We start from the raw sequence: 19,314 nt of genomic DNA on the forward strand, positions 1-19,314 counted from the left end.
GAGTACACCCACCTTTAATAGTTTACATAATTACCCCAATTTCTGAAAAGATTTGGCCAACTTGGGACTAACTGAAATTTCTTTATATTATTTTGTAATGTTAGTTAAAGGTGATAAAAAATGTTAATATTCTACACAATTTTAAATGTAACCAAGAACATGAAAACTTAAACTGTGTATGACATTATTTCAAATAAAGGATATTTGCACTTTCTCCTTCAAGAGCTTTATGGTGCATGACATAGATGTATTTTACCATAAGATGTGAACATGTAGCTAAGACTTCCTGTGTTAAATACAGAAAGTAGAAGACTGGAAAATTCACAAGGTATAAATGCAGTTGCTCTAATACCTCAGAACTTATTTACACGTTATTTATTAACTTACTGGAATTTAATTAAAAGTAAGACCTGGTTCATCTTAATGTGTGTGACAAACTCAGTACACTCAATCTAACAAAACTTGAAGTCAGAGTATTTGTCTGCATCAAGGAGCATATGGGTTGGTACATTTATTATTTGTCTGTTATTAAACACAATGACAATTTGTGGTGTGTCTGCCTATTGTATTGAAACTTGGTTTTTAGCATTATAAGTGTTCAGAGTTATCACTGAGTGTCAAATAGTGAGAATTAGTTAGGCATAATTAACTAATGACTGATTATTAATTGGTTATTGACAGCAATGTAATTATAAATTAAATAATTCCACGTAATTAATGAATCTTATCGATTGTTTTTATCATTTTTATTCTTATACTTCTCTGGAACTTAGAATTCACCATCAAAATAACTTAGGTTCATAATAGTACAACTTAGATTCTTGTTTTTGCATTGAAAAGCCCATTCATTAGCCATTTACAGGTGCTTGTGCATGTGGTGCATAAGTCACACAAAGTGAGAAGAAAAGAATTTATGCTTGAGGGGGGAATTTCCCAGTGTGCAGTTTTGTTTCTGCTGCTGAAAACACTTCCACTTTGAATTCATCATACAAGTTAAATGCTTTTATTTGTTCACTATAATATACTAACAATCAAAATATCAACAAATTGTTTTGTTGAGGCCTGTTAATGAACAATTTTTCAAAATAATTTGTGTTCTAGAGAGTAAACTCATTTACTTCTGCACACACATATAATTAAGCACAAAGAATGAAATTGTTGATCTGTTCAGCGTGTTAAAACTTTTCATCATGAATCAATTCCAGTTACAAATTTTAGTTATTACAAAAGGATTGCACCTGCTGGATCTACCAAGATATTACACAATTTAAAAAATAGTTTTGATTCAGAATAGAAGTTTGGTTTTATCCTTTGATTTGAACTGCAATAATTGAGACCTAGGATTGTCATTAAAAAATAAAAATTCTTAACTGGCATATAAACTGAAGAAATACTAAGATCCATCTTACTCTCTGAATCAAGATAAGACCAAAATAAAAGTGATTTAACTAAGAAAAAATATTTAATATTTACTTCTGCTCTCAGAAAAAGCAACCAAAATGGCAAATATGATCCACACCAAAACAAAAATTCAGTAAACTATTTCATCTAGAAGAAAAAAAAAAAGATAAAATTTTGAACTAAATTAATATTTAGTTTTATGTTTATTAATAAGTATCCATTAATGCTACTTACCAAAAAACAACAAAAGAACATACTGTATTAAAAGTTTGGTATCTAGAGACATTTCTGTTTTTCTTTATGTACTAATTTTAAACACAAATTAAGTACAAGTTAAAATTTGATTTATCCTTAAAAGAAATAACTGAGTTTAACAAATTAGTGAAGGAGAACATGAATAGCCAGAAATGAGATGTCCTGTATTAAGAAAACCTAGGGACTAAATGTGGGTCAGAAAAATACTGAATGTCTAAAGAAACAGTTCACAAAAATTAAACGTAATATTCAATTATCTGTACCATGATTTTAAAATAAACGTTGACCAATGGTTATTCTTTAAGATGAATACCAAGTGATGAATAATCATTAAATAAATTCCATGTGCAATGAAATGAAATAATGAAGAAAAATAATTTTATTTTATAAAAATTATGGATAAATTCATTATGTATTATTAATTTGTAAAATTCATTTGTGGTGATTTTTTTTTTTATCAGCTAAAGTCTGTTTACTGTTTACCTTTTAACTGAAATGTGATGCACATTTATCTTTGACTCTTGATAATCTAGTTCACAATCAAAATAACAATATGCTATTGATTAAGATTTAAGGTAAAAAGACCATACAGTGTGATTATTTGTTTATATTTTTCTTTGTTTCTTTAGGATTAAGCACAAAGCTATATGAGGGCAATCTGTGCTCTGCCTACCACAACTGTCAAAGCCCAGTTTCTAGTGGTGCGAGTCTGCAGACATACCACTGTGCCACTGGAGGGGCAAAACAATAAGATAAAAATAAAGCCCACACAGAAGTTACAAAAATCAAGAAATTTTGGTTTCAAAAATTTTATGGAAGAGGTTACAGGCTATATGTGAAAAACCTAAACAACTTATGCCATATGAAAAAGGTGAAACATACTGCAAGATTAATGATATTCTTCTGTTGATTCATTGTTTTAATTTATCCATCACATATTTACAGATGATTACATTCATACAAGTAAGGCTGAATTAATGAACAATATAACCAAGTTGAACCTGAGCTCCTCTAGTATGGCTATGATTACTGTACATAATTCATAATTTCCATTTTGTGATCTTTTTAGGAATAGACCAGTTTCAAGTTACTACCTCTACTCTGGGAAAGATATACATTATACATTAATGAATGTTTTGTGCTGCTGCTTTACTATTTTTGTTTATCTAATTTGGAATGTTCAACATGAAAATACCATTTGTATATATGTAAAACTGTTACTGTTCCCACAAGAGCTTGATCTAGACCTGTGTACAAACAAAGCAAACATGTTTTTCAATCATTATCTTTATCTTAAATATAAACTAACTTTTATATTCCAATTTATTTCAAAAGTTTCAAAATTATTGTTTTGGAAAGGTAAAAGTCTGCTGGTTTCTTCAAAATTCTTTGCTTTAATAGCATTGTAATTAAGAATAATTGAATTGTTAATAGACCCAAATTTATAAATTCAACCACAATGATGACCTATCTTTAGGTTGTTTCACTATAAATTTATTTAAACTTGCGGTTTTCTATTTCTGGAGTCAGATAATTTGTTAAGAACTTTAGGAATGATTCTGTCCAAAAGAGGGTTGAGGGATTTGTTTGTGAATATTGTGGCCACTGGCAAATAAAGTAGAAAGGAAATAACTTAATCATATTTGCAAACAGCTGTTGACGAAGCTGCCTAAGCTTATTATAATAAATTTTCCAATACTCATATTAATCGTTTTATTTTTAAGTTATTACCAGAGGTGAGATATTATAGTTGCTGGAAATAAAACTGCTAGTTTTCATTCATCACATTTGAAGTTATACAAATGGTTTCAAAAACATTGCTCATGTAAGTGTTACTAACAGTAGTTTGAAGGTATGAAGTATCATAGAGTTATTACATATAATCCTTTTACTATTACCAGTATTAAAGTTGAAATAAATGTTTATAGATTAAATGGGTTTGGAGAAAGTAACTATAATACTTGAAGAATCTTAAGTTTTATGAAAGTTATTACTTGTATTTTAAGTTCATAGAAGATTTATGAGGCTAGTTATAATAAAAAAAAACCAGCAAATGCATTTAAGAAAGGTTTAAGGAGTTATTTCTTACTGACAATGTATATATTATTAAATATTTGCTGCTAATTGAAGTTTCAATGCTGGTTTAATTCTACACACCAATAACACAATGCGATTCATCTGATCCATCTCTGCAGTCCTTTGTACCATCACAGATCTTATCTTTTGTTAGACACAGACCCAAAGGGCATCGTTTTCCTATGCACTGATCTTCTTTAGCCAAAGAAAAAGGCTGAACTAAATGAGAATAACAGAAAATTATTTTAAGAATTGTTTGCTTACAAGATGTACATGCAAAACAGTGACAATATCTTTTTTGTGAAATATACATCTAAACTCAAAAATACAAGTATGTATCTCAAGCAAACTTAGGAGTTTCTATGAAATACATAAGGAAGCTATAGAAGTATAATTAAACCTCTATAAATTATATATATAAACTTAGTAATAGGGGTAATTGCTTTTATAAAACAAATCAAGGATACACCTAGCATATATTCACTCGATCTCTGCAAAAATTAGTGGATCTAACATCATATAAGACAGGTGTAGTGATTTCTTACAAGTGGAATGGTAGAGACAAAACATAATGTTGAAATCTGAAAAAAATAAGTTATTTAAAAACAGTGTGTAGCTGCTCTGGAAGATGGTGACTGATGAATTGTGAAATAAAAAAGTAGAAATGTAATAAAATAAACTGTAGTATACAAAATTAGCAGATGGAAAGGGGTATAGGTGGACAAGAACTGATCTTTGTCAGTGAGTACTGGCACTCACACGTGTATAGCAAGTGAAATGGGGTATACATGGATAAGTACTGGACTTCACCAGCGAGTCTTGGCATTCACATGATTAACAAATGGAATGGGAATAAAAGGACAAAGACTGGACTTTTTCAGAGAGTCTTGGAACTTTCCCATAATCAGTAGGTAGAAATTAGTAGAGAAGAACAAGGACTGGACATGTCAGTGAATCCTGTCACTCAAACATATAAAATGAGCTCTCTTCTCCAAAACTTGAAATGACAATGTAAAAGTGATAAAACTGCATTCACAACACATTTTCTTTTTAAACATCTAATTACAAAACAGGCATCAAAAAGTGGAAATATCTTTGCTCCAGGTAACAGTTGAAAAGTAGTTCACATATACAAGGTGAAGTAGAAAACTGCATTAACTGCACGAAACAATAGATACTTTCTCTGGCCTAACAGTCCACAGAAAGTAACACCTTAGGCAGAATTTAACATGCAAGTTCAACTGGATGTAGTATTTCTTAATTTTCTAATTATTAATTATATATATTTTAAGAAAGTAGGGTATGTATGGTTTGCATACTTTTTACATGTGTTCTTAAAAATATAATTTGTAAAACTTCAGTTGTCTTTCAATTTAGCAACACAATACTTTATAATTTACCTAGCAATGAATTAATCCACTGTAAATAGTTGACAACTTTTGTGTATACACCAGGCCTTCCTGGTCTTCCACAACCATCACCATTGCTGGTCACTCCAGTAAGAGTCCAGTGTATATCTGAATTTGGACACATCAGTGGACCTCCAGAATCTCCCTTAAAAAAAAAATGTAAAGAGAGATTTATAATCTTTTAAATTCAATAAATTCTATTACTCAGTTGTAATTGCATATGTATATGAATACATGTTTCTCTCACACTTCAGCCAGCAATACAAGTCTGTAGTTAAAGATGTGAGATCTCACTTCAGACATTATTCATGTTCTATACTAAATCTAGAGAAGTACAGTGAAGTTTAAAAAGTAGAAGAGTGTGTTACAAGCAGGTTTATACCTGGCATGAGTAGATATATACATTTTAGAGTTATGTGTAACATTTGTGTAATTCATATATGCTTTTATTATAATGAAAATGCTTTTCATTCTTCAAATACATTGCCATTGGAAGCTTCTTATTATTCTCATAAAAATTTGTGTTTATTATTAGTATGTGTGTGTGTGTGTGTATAAAAACTAATGAACTCGTGATTATATCTTTAAAAAACTCCTTGGTCTAGGAGAATGTAATTTCAACAGAAGCATAGTGAGAATCACAAATGTTACTCAAGTAAGTTATTATGTGCTACACAGTTTGGTCTTGGATATTATCAGCATTCTCCACTACTCTTTCTGCAGATAAAGATGCTACACAGTAAGAGGCTCATACTCAGCAAATCCAGCTGTCTTGAATAATGAATTAATTTTCTAACATCTTTAAAGCACTTGTAATCTTTCTATTTATAACTGCATTCTGATTAAAGTAAAGCTGGTATTATTTTGAATAACAGCTCCAAGAGTTTACACATTAACGTACAGTTTTTCCCAATCACTATTCTATTAATGTTGAAATAGAGAATTAAAAAAAGAACAAAAGAAATAATAGTTTCCAAGAAAAATGTTGAAATACCCCAATGGATTAACTTTCCTGAATAAAACTTGTAATCCTCAATGTTTCTCTGGCAAAATTTATACTCTCCAGCTGGCCTAGCTTAAGTAATTTTAAAATAAATAAAATGGAAAATAAAGTTTTGTTTTAATCACCCTGTACACGTATACATGTATATATTCATGGCAATATACATACTCAAGATCGAAAGATATACTTATTATGACAGAATTATGATGTATTCATTGAAAAGCATACAACACACATTGCCCAAATGCAAATGTACAAAAGATGCCACAGTTCCTCTGCCCTTCTTACTAAAAATTCCTCAATCTTTGTATTACTGATGTTTTATTTCAATTACATGCACTAACTTCCATAACAATATAAAATATTCATTACGAGACAAGCATCTTGACCTCCTCTGTCATAACCAGCACAAAAAACATTGTCTGTGATTCGATATAGTGGAAGAAAGAATGTTTTCTTACGGCACTCTTCTGTAGAGATCATTGGTAGTTGAACTTCCTGGAGAGTATCCGCTGACAGTAAAGTAAGGAAAAGCTAATGTTGATCATGAAAGATTAGACACTGAAAGTTTCAATACTTAAGTATATTGTTTACCAAGTTAAGAAAAGTATTTAAGAACCAGATTGTATGTTGAACTTAATAAAACCTAAGTTACTAAAATATTTTAAGAACAATAATTTCAGTTGACTTATGTTCTGTGTAATGTTTTACCAATAAAAGATTCCAGTCAAATTTTGATTGACAATGACTGGTTGTTCTTTGTTTCTGTCCTCTATATGTTGTTCAACTTCATCAACAAAGGGAACTTATTTTTTTCAGTTTCTGATATTCACAACAAAATGTAATTGTTAGATCTTGCTGGGTTAGTTTTTGTACTTTTACTTTGTTTATGTTTTACTGACAAACCCATTAAATGTTATAAATGTTATAGCTAACTGTGAAACATGGTACTGTACATAATTCTGCATTTGTTTCTTTAAATAACTTTTTGAGCATTTGTGTATAATCATATATATAAGATCATAGTCATTTCTCATGCAGGCAATACTCAACATTCACTTTTGAAATGACAAGAGAACATGCATGAATAATGTTGGTGCCAATTTTATTTCATAAGCAGCATATTCTACACTAAATTATTTGTCATCAACCATACAATTACTCACATTTGAAATTGTGTTCCAACTTGAAGAATAAAAATGTAGGTTATTATTAAGTGGCTCTTAGCATGAGTGAAATCTCAACAATTACTTTTCACAGTGGGTGGAATAGGTAGCTCAGAGCATAACACAATTAACTTTTTTAGAGTCCATGAAATAATTTACACTGATAGGTTAACTTAAATGTTTCCTATCACTAAGGATGGGTACGTTTGCTTGTATAACAATAAATACTCATTATTTTCAGTTATTTTTATTGTATTATTAACTGGTAGTAGAATAGAGTATATATATCTCTCTTTTAATTCAAACAATAAACGCCACTACTTTATGATGAAACTTTATTTTCATTTTTTTGCACAATGAATACCCTAAAATTTCATTAACTTCAACCCCTTATTTCTATGTTTTTTTTATATCAATTTGCAAACAGCTTTGAATAAGGCTTGTTAGCTCAAAATGTAAAAGAAATCTTATTCAAAAGAGTAAATTTTCTATAACCATTTTTTCTTGTGTAATATTCACACTATTACTATTATTATGTTTTACTTTGAATAGTAGTAATGCTAAAACATATAATGCTACTTATAACATAAATCAAAATGTTTAAGTTGAATTAAAATTAAAAAAGCAATTACACTCTATCATATATACACCAACAAATCTTGAATATTCCATCATTTCTAGGGAGAACTTACGAAATATCTGTCCAATTTCAAACAACTTTCCCCACCCAGTGACAGTACACATTTGACCATGCTGTTGACTTTTTGCATCTTTTGGGCTTGGCAAACAAACTGGACGTACATAGTCACTACAAATAGATATATAAACAAAACATGTATTATTAAATGGTATCCTTAATATATGAAAAGAAACAATCATTGGGCACATGAAATTGATTTACCCCACCTGCATATAATCTCATACCTATGGATAGAACTGATGTTGTTTTTACATATAATATTCAGACAACACCCATCCCTCATGATATTGATTTGTATTCCAACTACAAATATACTATTATTGCAATGTGCAAGTATCACTTTAACAATAAATACCACAAGTATTCTTAACAATACATGTACTAAAGACTGATACTTAAGGTAAACATTCTTTATAAATCATCTAAATAATACTACTAATACTGGAGTGTCTCAGCAACTTATTTACTGAATCAATCAGTCATGTTCATTCTAACAGATGTTATATGGTATTTCCAGACACCACAATTTCAATTAAAATAAACTTCTGTGAAGGATCATGGATAACAGTCTCAAACCAGACATTTTTACAAACTTTCTATAAATAAGGAATTAAGGATAGGCAACTTATGCAAGCTGTTACTACCCTTGTTTGGACTCCTGACTCCAGTAACACATTTAGTCAATGTAAGCTGTCACTGCTCCTGCTTGGCCTTCTGTTCCAAGAAACACACTTAACCAAAATAAGCTGTTGGTGCCCCTGCTTGGATTTCTCTTTCCAGTAACACATTTAACAATATAAAAGACATAAATGTCCACTGAAGCTGAATTAGAAAATTTGACAAGCATGTGACTGCAAACTTATGGACTTTCATCATCTTTGAGTCTCTGTTTATTACTGTATTAATGACACTATGAGATATGCCCAGCTTCAACACACTGCTATTTTGGGTCAAAGAGTTCTATTTTGTAACCACAACCTAAACTTTATGGATGATGGTATTGCTCCAGGTTAGCTTGGTTTTGGAGCCTGTTGGTGCTCCAAATGCTCTACTGAAAGTCTTTCATTCAAAGTTTTGTGTTCTTTGACTCTTAAATCATTTAACAATCTTGTTGTACAAATATCTTTCCTCAGAAAGGGGTATGGCATTTTCTTCTGTAAATTTAACTTTGTGGCATTGCTCCAGGTTAGCTTGGTTTTGGAGCATGTTGGAAAGAAGAGAATATTTAAGAATTAACTGTGCATTAATTTGAATCTCCAGAAAATGATTTACTAGCAAGCATGAGAGGTTTAACCCTTTAGCTGAGTTGGTAGAGCACTTGTCTGACATGTGATAGGTATCTGGTTAAAATTTACAGTGTGAGTACACACACACACATGTAAAAGAAAGTACCACACTGAAGCCCAAGTACAAGTGGTTGTACTATAACCCTAAAATTAGGTCTACACGAAGACTTTGTGAGATGGGAAGAGGGTAGTAGTTTGACTTGCTAGAAAATGTCAAAGCACTTGCCTTAAATGTGACAGGTCCAAGATTCAAATCTGAGGTGAAAAAAAATACTGTGAAAAGTAAATTATTAGAGTTGCAATCTAAAAGTGTTACATACCTAAACTGTTTTGTCATGAACCATATCTGTCGTGATACACCACTGCACTGTTCCACATAAATCATTCTTATAATATGTGATTATCCATCAATAGTATCACAAAATAATAAACTTCATACAAATCTTTATGGAATGTTTATTAAAGTATAATAATTTAGTTATCATTGTAAACATCAAGTCAATAAATTTGTTTAAAAAACATCTCATATAAAATAGTATTTGGGTCACTTTAAAAATAAATGCAGGAAGTATTCTTTAAACATTTATTCACATAATCAGAACTAGTCAAAGACATAAAAGCAGTCCAAAACTATTTACAATTTATATATATATATTTTTACAGGAAACCAATGGTTATTATATTTTCATTGTATGAACCTGTTTGTCTCAGCATGGTTTTATTTAAAAAATATCACCTCTACAATCAACTATTATGACTTATAATCAACAAATGTTTTAAAACTAAGATTTGCAAAACAAACCCGTAACTTTTGATATCCAAAAGCAAGGATTAAGAAGGCTTACTTGATTTGTTACTGTTGTACTTATTAAAGTTTGTAAGGAGAATGTAAAAGTATCATTTTTTCATATTAACTGCTTACACTACTAAAACAGCCAAAACTAGTTTTTCAAATCATATTGCTCAATTATCAGTGTAATAATAAACAAATAAATTCTTTAAAATCTGCTGGGAACAGTGTTGAGTATGCTAGGTTTTTTTTATTTGTTTGTATAATGTAAATAATCAAATACTAGAGTACCTGAATAAGACAGGTTTTTCCAACCTCAACAGGGAAATATCATTGATAAATCCTTTATCCACATAATCTGGGTGAATTATTACATGAGAAATTCGCCGAACTTGTTCAAATGGAGAATTCACACGTGTTCCTCTTCTTAAAAGTCCTAATCTTGCTGTCCAATATGCTGATGGTGTTCTGCAAGTAAAAAGCTACTTTTATTTGATAGATCAGACTATAACATAAACTGACATTTGTTTATTATTATTAAAAACACAAAAATACAAATACCTAAATATACTTGATACAAAAATCTTATTCGTTTTCTAACCAATTTAGTGTACAGTGTGTTAGGAGAAGAGAATACTTTGTCATTCTTTCCATTACATAGGGCTAATTCTTCCATGCCATTACAGAATATAAATTTCAACACTGTGGTAATGTTTTACTGATCCCTGTTGACAACTGAATGAACCAGGGTGAGAATAATCATAATTTGTAGAATTCCCACATAATTGTATGAACAGCATGTCATAAGGGTTCTGCTTGAATGTACATACTGTTCAAATTTAGGGTCTGAAATAACTGTCATGGTATTACATGCAGTGTCTTAATTATATAGAAAGAAGTCAGCATGTGGTGCCAGTACATGCTAGAAGAAATCAATTTTATAACACTCCAGAAACAAACCTTGCTAAAAGCAATGTTTATATTGTATATAAAGTTTTGTTGCTATGCCACAGTCCAGAAAAACAGAAGACTGTCAGTAAAGCACAGAGTTCACGTAAAAGCTTTTTGTGATACTAGTCGGACTCTCCAACAAATTCCTGCTGACTTCAAGTACTCCCCAAACACTGCAAGATCAAGACAGGTAAATTTGAAAATACAAAAGGAAGAGGCAGAACACCTAAACTCAATGACATTGATGTTAAGTATCTTTGTTTATGCAGCCTTTGGGACACAAGGAAGAATGCTACTGATCTCAAGCATGAGATAAATGACCATGTCCAAATGACAGAAAAATGTCCAGATATATAGCATCAAGAAGACTCAGGGAGAATGGAATATTTGATCATGTAGCAGTTAAAGAAAAACTTTACTTTGATCTCTAAATATTGTCAAAAACTGTACTTTTGATGATTAGAAAAGGATGTCATGGATAAATGCATCTAAATGTGAAATATATGGATCAAAATGCAGGTCATATATCTGGCAGAAGATTGGTTGGTCAGTTTGGTGTTTTATGGCACAAAGCAACTTGGCTATCTGCACCAAATATCCAGTAAAATATTAAAGTAAAATTCATTAAAGGAAATAAAAGTAAAACAAAACAAAATTAAAAAAAACACAAATAGCATTAGAAACAATTTTTACATCTAGTCTAAAGCAATAAGAGAAAAACTACAGTAATACAAGTTGTAAAGGACTTTCTGTAGCATAACTGTAATTATCATAACTCACCAGGAAGACTAACAGATAAGTTCAAAACCACCGTTAGTCACCTGAAGTTGGCTTTTCCAGTCCTGGTTCTGAGTCATTTGACATTATGGCCATTTTCAGAAAGTAAAGTAATAAAGCTTTTAAAAGACTTGTAGCAAAATTTTAAATATAATTCGCCAGGATGACTAACAGCATTAGTCTCCTGAAGTTGGCCTTTCCAATATTGATTGAGTTATTTGATGTTACAGCCATTTTCTAATTTCAAATTGAACTAGATGTACTTTGAAAAAGGTCTAGTGTATAAATTAAAAACTTAAATAGCATTAAAAATATTAATGGCATTCAAAAAACTAAAAACATTTCCAAGGTGGACAGTGTCACCATCACCAATAACACTGTCTAACATTATGGATAAACCTTGGGGCAAAACATGTTTAAAATGGTGCTGTTGTTGAGAGTTATAATGGCAACAAGACAGTAAAATGTGGCTTATTGTGACCTGAGTGTTACACAGACAACACATTGGTGGGGTGCATCAGTCCCAGATAAAAGAAAACAATTAGTTCAAAAACTGTGACCAATGCGTAGTCTAGTTAGAACAACTTCCTCTATCCAATCCTTACAGTAGCAAGATGGTCAAAGTCCAATAGAGGGTTTCATTTGGAAAAGCTTGTTTTCACGTTTCTCACTCCAAGTCGACTGCCAACTAGCACAGAGCCAAGCCTTGAATACAGGACCATAGTCCATGTATGGAACAGGCACAGCAGTGATAGTGCCAGAGCAGATAGATTTAGCTGTGGGGTTGGTGAGCTTGTTCCTGCAAATACTAACATGGCCTGGTATCCAGAAAAACTGGATAGAAGTAGATGCAAAAGAGAAATGGGCCAATCAGTTTTGAATATCGGCTAGAACAGGGTGTGAACTAACGTAAAGCAATTCCAGGGCCAGTAGAGGACTAAGTGAGTCAGTATAAATAGTGCAATTTGAGTTCTGCTTAGCTTCTCTGAGATCCAGGGTAAGAGAAATGGTGTATAGTTCAGCAGTGAACACAGAAGATGTAGAGGAGATTCTGTGCACAACCACTGAACCACAACAAACCATGGCAGAGCACACACAGTCATCTCATTTTGAACCATTTGTATAAATAGGAATGAAAGAATGGTTCAAAAGACATTCAACAAATAACAGAGTATTTCCAACTGAGAGTGTCTGCTTTACTCAAATGAATTAAAAATGGGTCACATTTGGAGATTGTAAGAAGCCACTGTGGGATGGGTTGACCAGTGGATAAAGCAAGGTTATCCAAGGACAGACCCAATTCATTCAACTGTGCCTGGATACAAAGGCCAGAAGGAGCAATAGCAGGTCGTCTGTTCTGAAAAGGTATGGCTCAATGAGGAAGAAAAATGTGACCCCAGGTGGGATGCTTTGGTAAGGAACGAAGTTTTGAAGCATATAGTAAAGACAGTTCCAAATGGTGGAGGTGCAAAGAAGGTTCATGAGACTCTGTGTATAAGCTCTGAACTTGCGAAGTGCATGAAGGCCGGTGAAGACCCAAAGTCCCTGATGATAAACAGGGTCCAGCATCTATAAGGATAAGATCCTGGCAGAGCCATAGGCCAGTGATCCACAGTCGAGTTTCAATCAAATAATAGCATGATACCTCTTTAGTAAAGAACATTGAATCACTCCCCAAATGGTGGAAGAGAGGGCATGGTGGATGTTCAGTGCTCTTTACATTTGACCTGTAGCTGCTTGATATGTGGTACAAAGGACAGCTTATGGTCAAAGATAAGCCCCAAGAACTTTGTCTCAGGGACCACAGGCAGCACAACTTCACCAATACAGAGTTCAGGATCAGTTGGCAGCAAAAGTGCATGCAAACAGTTTTAGAGAGAGTGAAGGTAAAGTTGTCTGCTGTGGTCCACTTTAGTAAATAATTGAGGGCATTCTGTAACTGCTGCTCAATATACCTCATGTTTGACGACTGACATGAGATGTGAAAGTCGTTGACATAGAGCCCATTTGCAATAGAAAGAGGGAGTTGCTCAGTGATAGCATTAATCTTTATACTGAAAAGTGTGAAACTCAAGAAACAGCCCCTAAGAGACTCCAAGTTCCTGTAGAAAAAAATGGGAAAGTGTCTAACCCACACAAACTTGGAATCACCTGTTGATTAAAAAATTAATAAAAATGGACAAATAGCCACGTAACAGAGACAGTCCATCAAAGCAATTGGACAATAGTTTGAAGGAATCTTAGGATCCTTCCCAGGCTTAGAGAAAGGTAGGACAATAAGCCTGACACCAGGCATCAGGAAAACATTATCTTGCCAGATCTGGTTAAAAACAATCAGAAGAATAGCAAGAAAAGGAGGAGATAGATGGCACAGTATTTCATAGTGTATATCATCAGGTCCAACCAAAGTACTGCCTGACCAATGAAGGGCCAGTTTTATTTTCACCAGTGTAAAGGTACGATTATAGTCATAGAGACAATCAGCTCGAAAGAAGTGATCACTCTACCTGAGTCTTGATGGCTAAGAAGGAGGAGGAAGAAGCAGAAGCACTAGATATCTGGCAAAAACATTCATCTAGACTACTGATGATGTTATGGGTATCAGCTATTTCCTGGCCATCAGAGAGCAAGTTTGAAAGGGGGACAGAATTATATTGTCCACTGACCTTTTGAATCTTGTCCCATATGACTTTGAAACTGGTGGTAAATGATATGCTGGCTGTGAACTTAATCCAAGATTCCTTCTGGTTTTGACACCTTACCCACCGAGCATGTGCATGGGCCTGCTGGAAAGCTATGGGGTGTGAGTGTGGGATACCTACAAAATGTATCCCAGGCCCGTTTATGAGCCTTCTGTGCCATGTGGTAAGCAGGATTCCACCATAGACAAGGATATTGTGGAAAACGTGTCAAGGTTTTAGGAATGCACTGAGCATTTGCTATTATTCTATAGTCAGTTACTGCTGCCACACAGTCATCTATTGATGGCTTACAGACAATGACAGGATCAAGTACTGTGAGAGCAGTGAAAGAGGGCCAGTTTACTTGATTCAGCTTCCACCGAGGCACACGGGTCGGGTGGCATCAACTACAGACAGTCTCTCTCAAAATTATAGGAAAATGATCACTGCCTCATGGATTATTGTCAACCCTCCATGAAAATAGGGAGAATAGTGAAGGGGAGCAAACTGAGAGATTGATAGCAGTAAAGGACTGACAAGGTGCATGAAAATAAGTAGAAGAACCAGTATTGAAAAGAGAAAGGTTGTGATCAGAGAGCATATGCCCTAGGGAGCAACCTCTCCTATCAATATCAGCACTTCCACAAAAACTGTTTAATAAAAGCATCAAGGTCTGATTGATCATAGGTCTCTCCAGGTGACAGGTAGAGAGAACAAACAGTGATGGTACAACCCAAAGAAACATGGATGGCTCTAGCCTCCAAGGGTGTGTCTAGTGGTAAAGACAGGGTGGGCACATGCTGATCAACCAATAGTGCCACCCCTCCATACACTCGTCCATCACACAGCCTGTAATTTCTGTACAAAGAAAACCGCTAAAAGGTGACTATATTGGCAGGTTTCAGAAATGTTTCCTCTAAGGAAAGACAAACAGGATGGTAGGAAGCAATCAGTGCTTTGATGTCATCCAGGTTAGAATGTAAACCTCAACAGTTCCATTGTATCAAGGTGATCATTTTTATTTATGTGTAGGCAAACTGGGTGGAGAACCCTTCTGTTTATGACTGCATCTTTTTTCTTTACTGTCTTTATTTGGATCCTGCCCTGGGTCGATTGGGCAGGTCTTTGCTGTTGAAAGAGGATTCCAACAACTGAGGATGTGAACAAATGATTGTTTTGCATCTTGGGATGAGAGAAGAAGATGTATCCAAGAAAATACCATACCTGGAACCAAAGAAAGTGGATTTGCTGTAATATATGTTAGGGACAGAGATGGGTGTTAAAGTTGATTCATCAACTTTTTTAACCATTGAGGTCAAAATACTTTTCATTTGGTTTGAGAATAATTCTTTTGTAGGTACAGAGAGATCCATTTGCACTCCCACTGTAGTAGTGGAATGAAGTGCAGCAGCATATGTCGAGATGAAGCGGTAGAAAGTAACTTTCTCGCATGAAAGTAGATAATGTTGTGAATCGTTTTCAAATGCTTCACCTCATTTTCTTCCAACCATTTACGGCAAGAACGAAAGTAGGACAGGCGAAAGCCATTGCAATTTATGCAATGAGGGTCCATTTCACACTCATAGGCATCGTGGTCTTTGCCACCTCAAAAAGCATGCACCAAGGAACGATGACATTATGTTTTTGAGTGACCGAACTGCTGACACTGGAAACATCTGAGAGGGTTTGGAATGTATGGCTGTACTCTGCAATTAAGATAACCTGCCTTGATGGTGACAGGTGGGCATGGTGATGTAAATGTTAGAATGAGGACACTGGTCAGCATAATAATTCCATCTTTACAAGTGGAGATATGCTTCACTGCAGAAACGCATTGAGTGGAGAAACCATTGAGAATCTCTGAATCAAGAAAGTTCTTCAAATCCCTCTCAACAATAACTTTTCATGATGAATTCAAAGTAGCATGAGGTGTAACCTTAATAGGAATATCCCAAATCACCTTTGAATGCAAGAGGAGTTCACTGTGTTGAGATGTGGATGTTTCCACCAATATGTCACCAGAGTAAAACTTCTTTACTGACTTTGGAGAGCCACCAAGTCCCTCTAGTCACTTCTGAATGAAAAGTGGAGACATCTGCCCTAAAGGTTTGTCTGAAAGAGAATGTAATACAAGAAAATGAGGTACAACAGGTGTTACAGATGTTGAAGATTGCTGCTCAGAATCTTCAAGATGTGGTCATTTACCTATGGACTGTTTTTCACTATTTTATTTAAGTTTTTATTTGAGTTATCATAATAAAAAAAGAAATATTTCAGTGCCTACTGACCCCCCGCACCATGGAACCCTACGCACTACATGGAACACACTACAATGCCAAACAAGGACATTGTAGCAACACCAGGGTTTCGTGAGCACTATACCCAAATACCAGCATCAGATGCAATGTCCACAACACCTGTTAAGAACATCCAACACTGGTACTTGGTTGATGCTAGCCCAAGTGAACCAACCAGTTGGCCCAAGGGAGGCCACCCCAAAGCTGTCCATCTACAGTAATTCAAGGCCAAAGTGGTGTGTTAGGGTTGGACCCTTCAACCATTGGGATCCTCTCCTTCATGAGTCACTATGCACGGCAAGTACATGGGTAGATGTTTAGATCCCAGAGGAAGTAAACTGAAAAAACAGAACCTTCTCTGGGAGGTCCTTTCACTACATACAGGAATCCACAAAGAAGAAAGGTGAAAGATATTAACCTCAATGCAGAGCATCTACCATAAAATATATAAAAGGAAGCATGATGGTTTGGGAGTGTTTTCCTGCTGAGATGACAGGAGATATTTGCAAAACAGATGGACTAATGGACCTATGCAAGTACAATCAGATCTGATCCATCATGGTATAACCAGTGGTTTGTGTATTATTGGTGAAGGATTCTACTACTAAGAAGATAATGACCACAAACACTCTCCAACCTGTACATAAATTACTTCACTAAGAAGAAGCTGCTGGATTCATTCAAATGATGCAATGGCCAATGAAGAGCCCCAGTATCAACCAAATTGAGCAGATCTTGGATTTGACAGATTAAGAACTTGACAAATTAAAAGTTACTTCCAACAAAACTTTATGGGAGTGTATTAGATACATTTTGGAGTAAAATCCCAAAGGACACTTTGATTAAATATGTTGCAACAATGCCTTAAATTCTGCCTGCAGTTATTGAAGCAAAATATTAACTGTTTTCTGAACTCATGAACTTTCACCGAGTTTCTGTTGCTCTAAATATGAAAACTGATAACATTTTAATATTCTGTCTGTGATTTACTTTCCATTGTTCTTTAAAGTAGCCTGAAATTTAATTTTTGACTTTGCCCTAACACTGTTGCATAGTACTGTAAAAAGTAAGCAATTTTGGCTATAACATTACCAATAATTTTTAACATATGAGGAACAAATGTATAGATTAAAGGCTTAAGTTTAAGTTTCCCCAGATCCAGAAGTTCTTTCCATGTTGCTAAGCTTAAAACTATGCAATGGGCTATCTGTGTTGTGCCTACTTTGGGGCCTGAAACATGGTTTTTAGCATTATCAGCTACCAGACTTACTAATGAGTCATTGGAACAGGGACCCAGAGCTCAGTGAGAGTACAGATTGTTATCTTAAATTGGTCAAGAGATGACAGAGCTATGAGCTACAATTCTTTACCTGGAGCCATTCTATGAGCTGCTATGCCACAGCTAAACAGATGTAAAATAGACTCAAAGTGGAATTTTCATGATTCAAAAAGGAATTAATCTATCTTTGGTTTCAGATAATAACATGTCCAAAGAAAATAAGAAAAGTAAGCAACAGATATCCTGAACTGGAAATTAGAAATAAAGCTGAATTTAAAATACTTGAGAAATTTGAACTTAGAAGAATATAAAAAAATGTAACAAAGTTAGAGCCCATTAAAAGCTGTTTCTAATCTGTGTTAAAGGCTAAGTTCAACTGGTCTTTATAGTATTGTACTCTCAAGCAGCTGACCAATTACAAGCAATCAAATTAAGTTGTAACAGTTCTTTCTATCTTTATGTGCAATTATTGGTTCTTTAATCCATTATTACTAATTCATGTTCTCACCAGAAACCAAATGTTCAACGAGAAAACAAGTATTGTCTAGAATAGTACAACTACAAAGACAACAACGTGGTTATGAAAGATCAATAATTGATTTACCAATCAAATTAAAACCAGTAATAGAGCATTGAATTTTGAGAAAAACAACAACTCAAATCTAAAACAATAAAAAGATACATTTTATGCATAAACATAAAATGGAAAGCATTGGTTGACAGAAAACTTCTGTTACTACAAATGATAAAGCTGTCTCTACAATTCTATGCAAAGTCGAATATTTAATAAAATATATGAAAAAAGAGTGAACTAAGACTGGAAGAAATTGCTATGAAAATTTTTTATTAATCAATATATTATCAATAAAGTATCTTCTTTTGCAGTATTACTGGAAAGAAAAGAAAAACTTGCCTATAAAAGCAATGACCAGCAGAAACCAGCCACTGATTATTAATCAACACAGCACCACACTGAAACTCTCCTTCTCTATACAGTGCCACTTGCCATGGCCAAGCACCAACCATAGAGCTCTGACCTCCAATTACCCGTCCTTGTATGCCTTGTGACAATGGTCTGACACCACATTCTATAGAAATATTCATTTAAGCATTTAAAAAACTGAAACTGAGCATTTGACTCTGAGCTTCTAATTACTAAATATTATTTTATTAATTTTACAGGATTTTCATCAGTTACATGCAATATGTACAAAGGTTTAAGTTGAGAAACTCACACCTATTA

General features: G+C 33.7%; 1 protein-coding gene across 1 annotated transcript in view; it reads right to left on the reverse strand.

Annotated features, from left to right (window-relative positions):
* Positions 1-802: 802 nt before the first annotated feature.
* The window catches only part of LOC143223549 (uncharacterized), a 39,648-nt gene continuing 21,136 nt past the window's right edge, over positions 803-19,314 (reverse strand). Inside the window, exons 10-15 of the mRNA XM_076451647.1 lie at positions 18,985-19,159; positions 10,378-10,554; positions 8,003-8,118; positions 6,517-6,656; positions 5,133-5,286; positions 803-3,951 (exon numbers count right to left, since the gene is read on the reverse strand). Of these exons, the coding sequence (XP_076307762.1) occupies positions 3,806-3,951; positions 5,133-5,286; positions 6,517-6,656; positions 8,003-8,118; positions 10,378-10,554; positions 18,985-19,159 (908 nt within the window). The 3' untranslated portion in view covers positions 803-3,805. The remainder of the gene's footprint in view (positions 3,952-5,132; positions 5,287-6,516; positions 6,657-8,002; positions 8,119-10,377; positions 10,555-18,984; positions 19,160-19,314) is intronic.

This window comes from Tachypleus tridentatus, chromosome 8 (assembly GCF_004210375.1).
Source record: "Tachypleus tridentatus isolate NWPU-2018 chromosome 8, ASM421037v1, whole genome shotgun sequence".
Classification (NCBI taxonomy): Eukaryota; Metazoa; Arthropoda; class Merostomata; order Xiphosura; family Limulidae; genus Tachypleus; species Tachypleus tridentatus.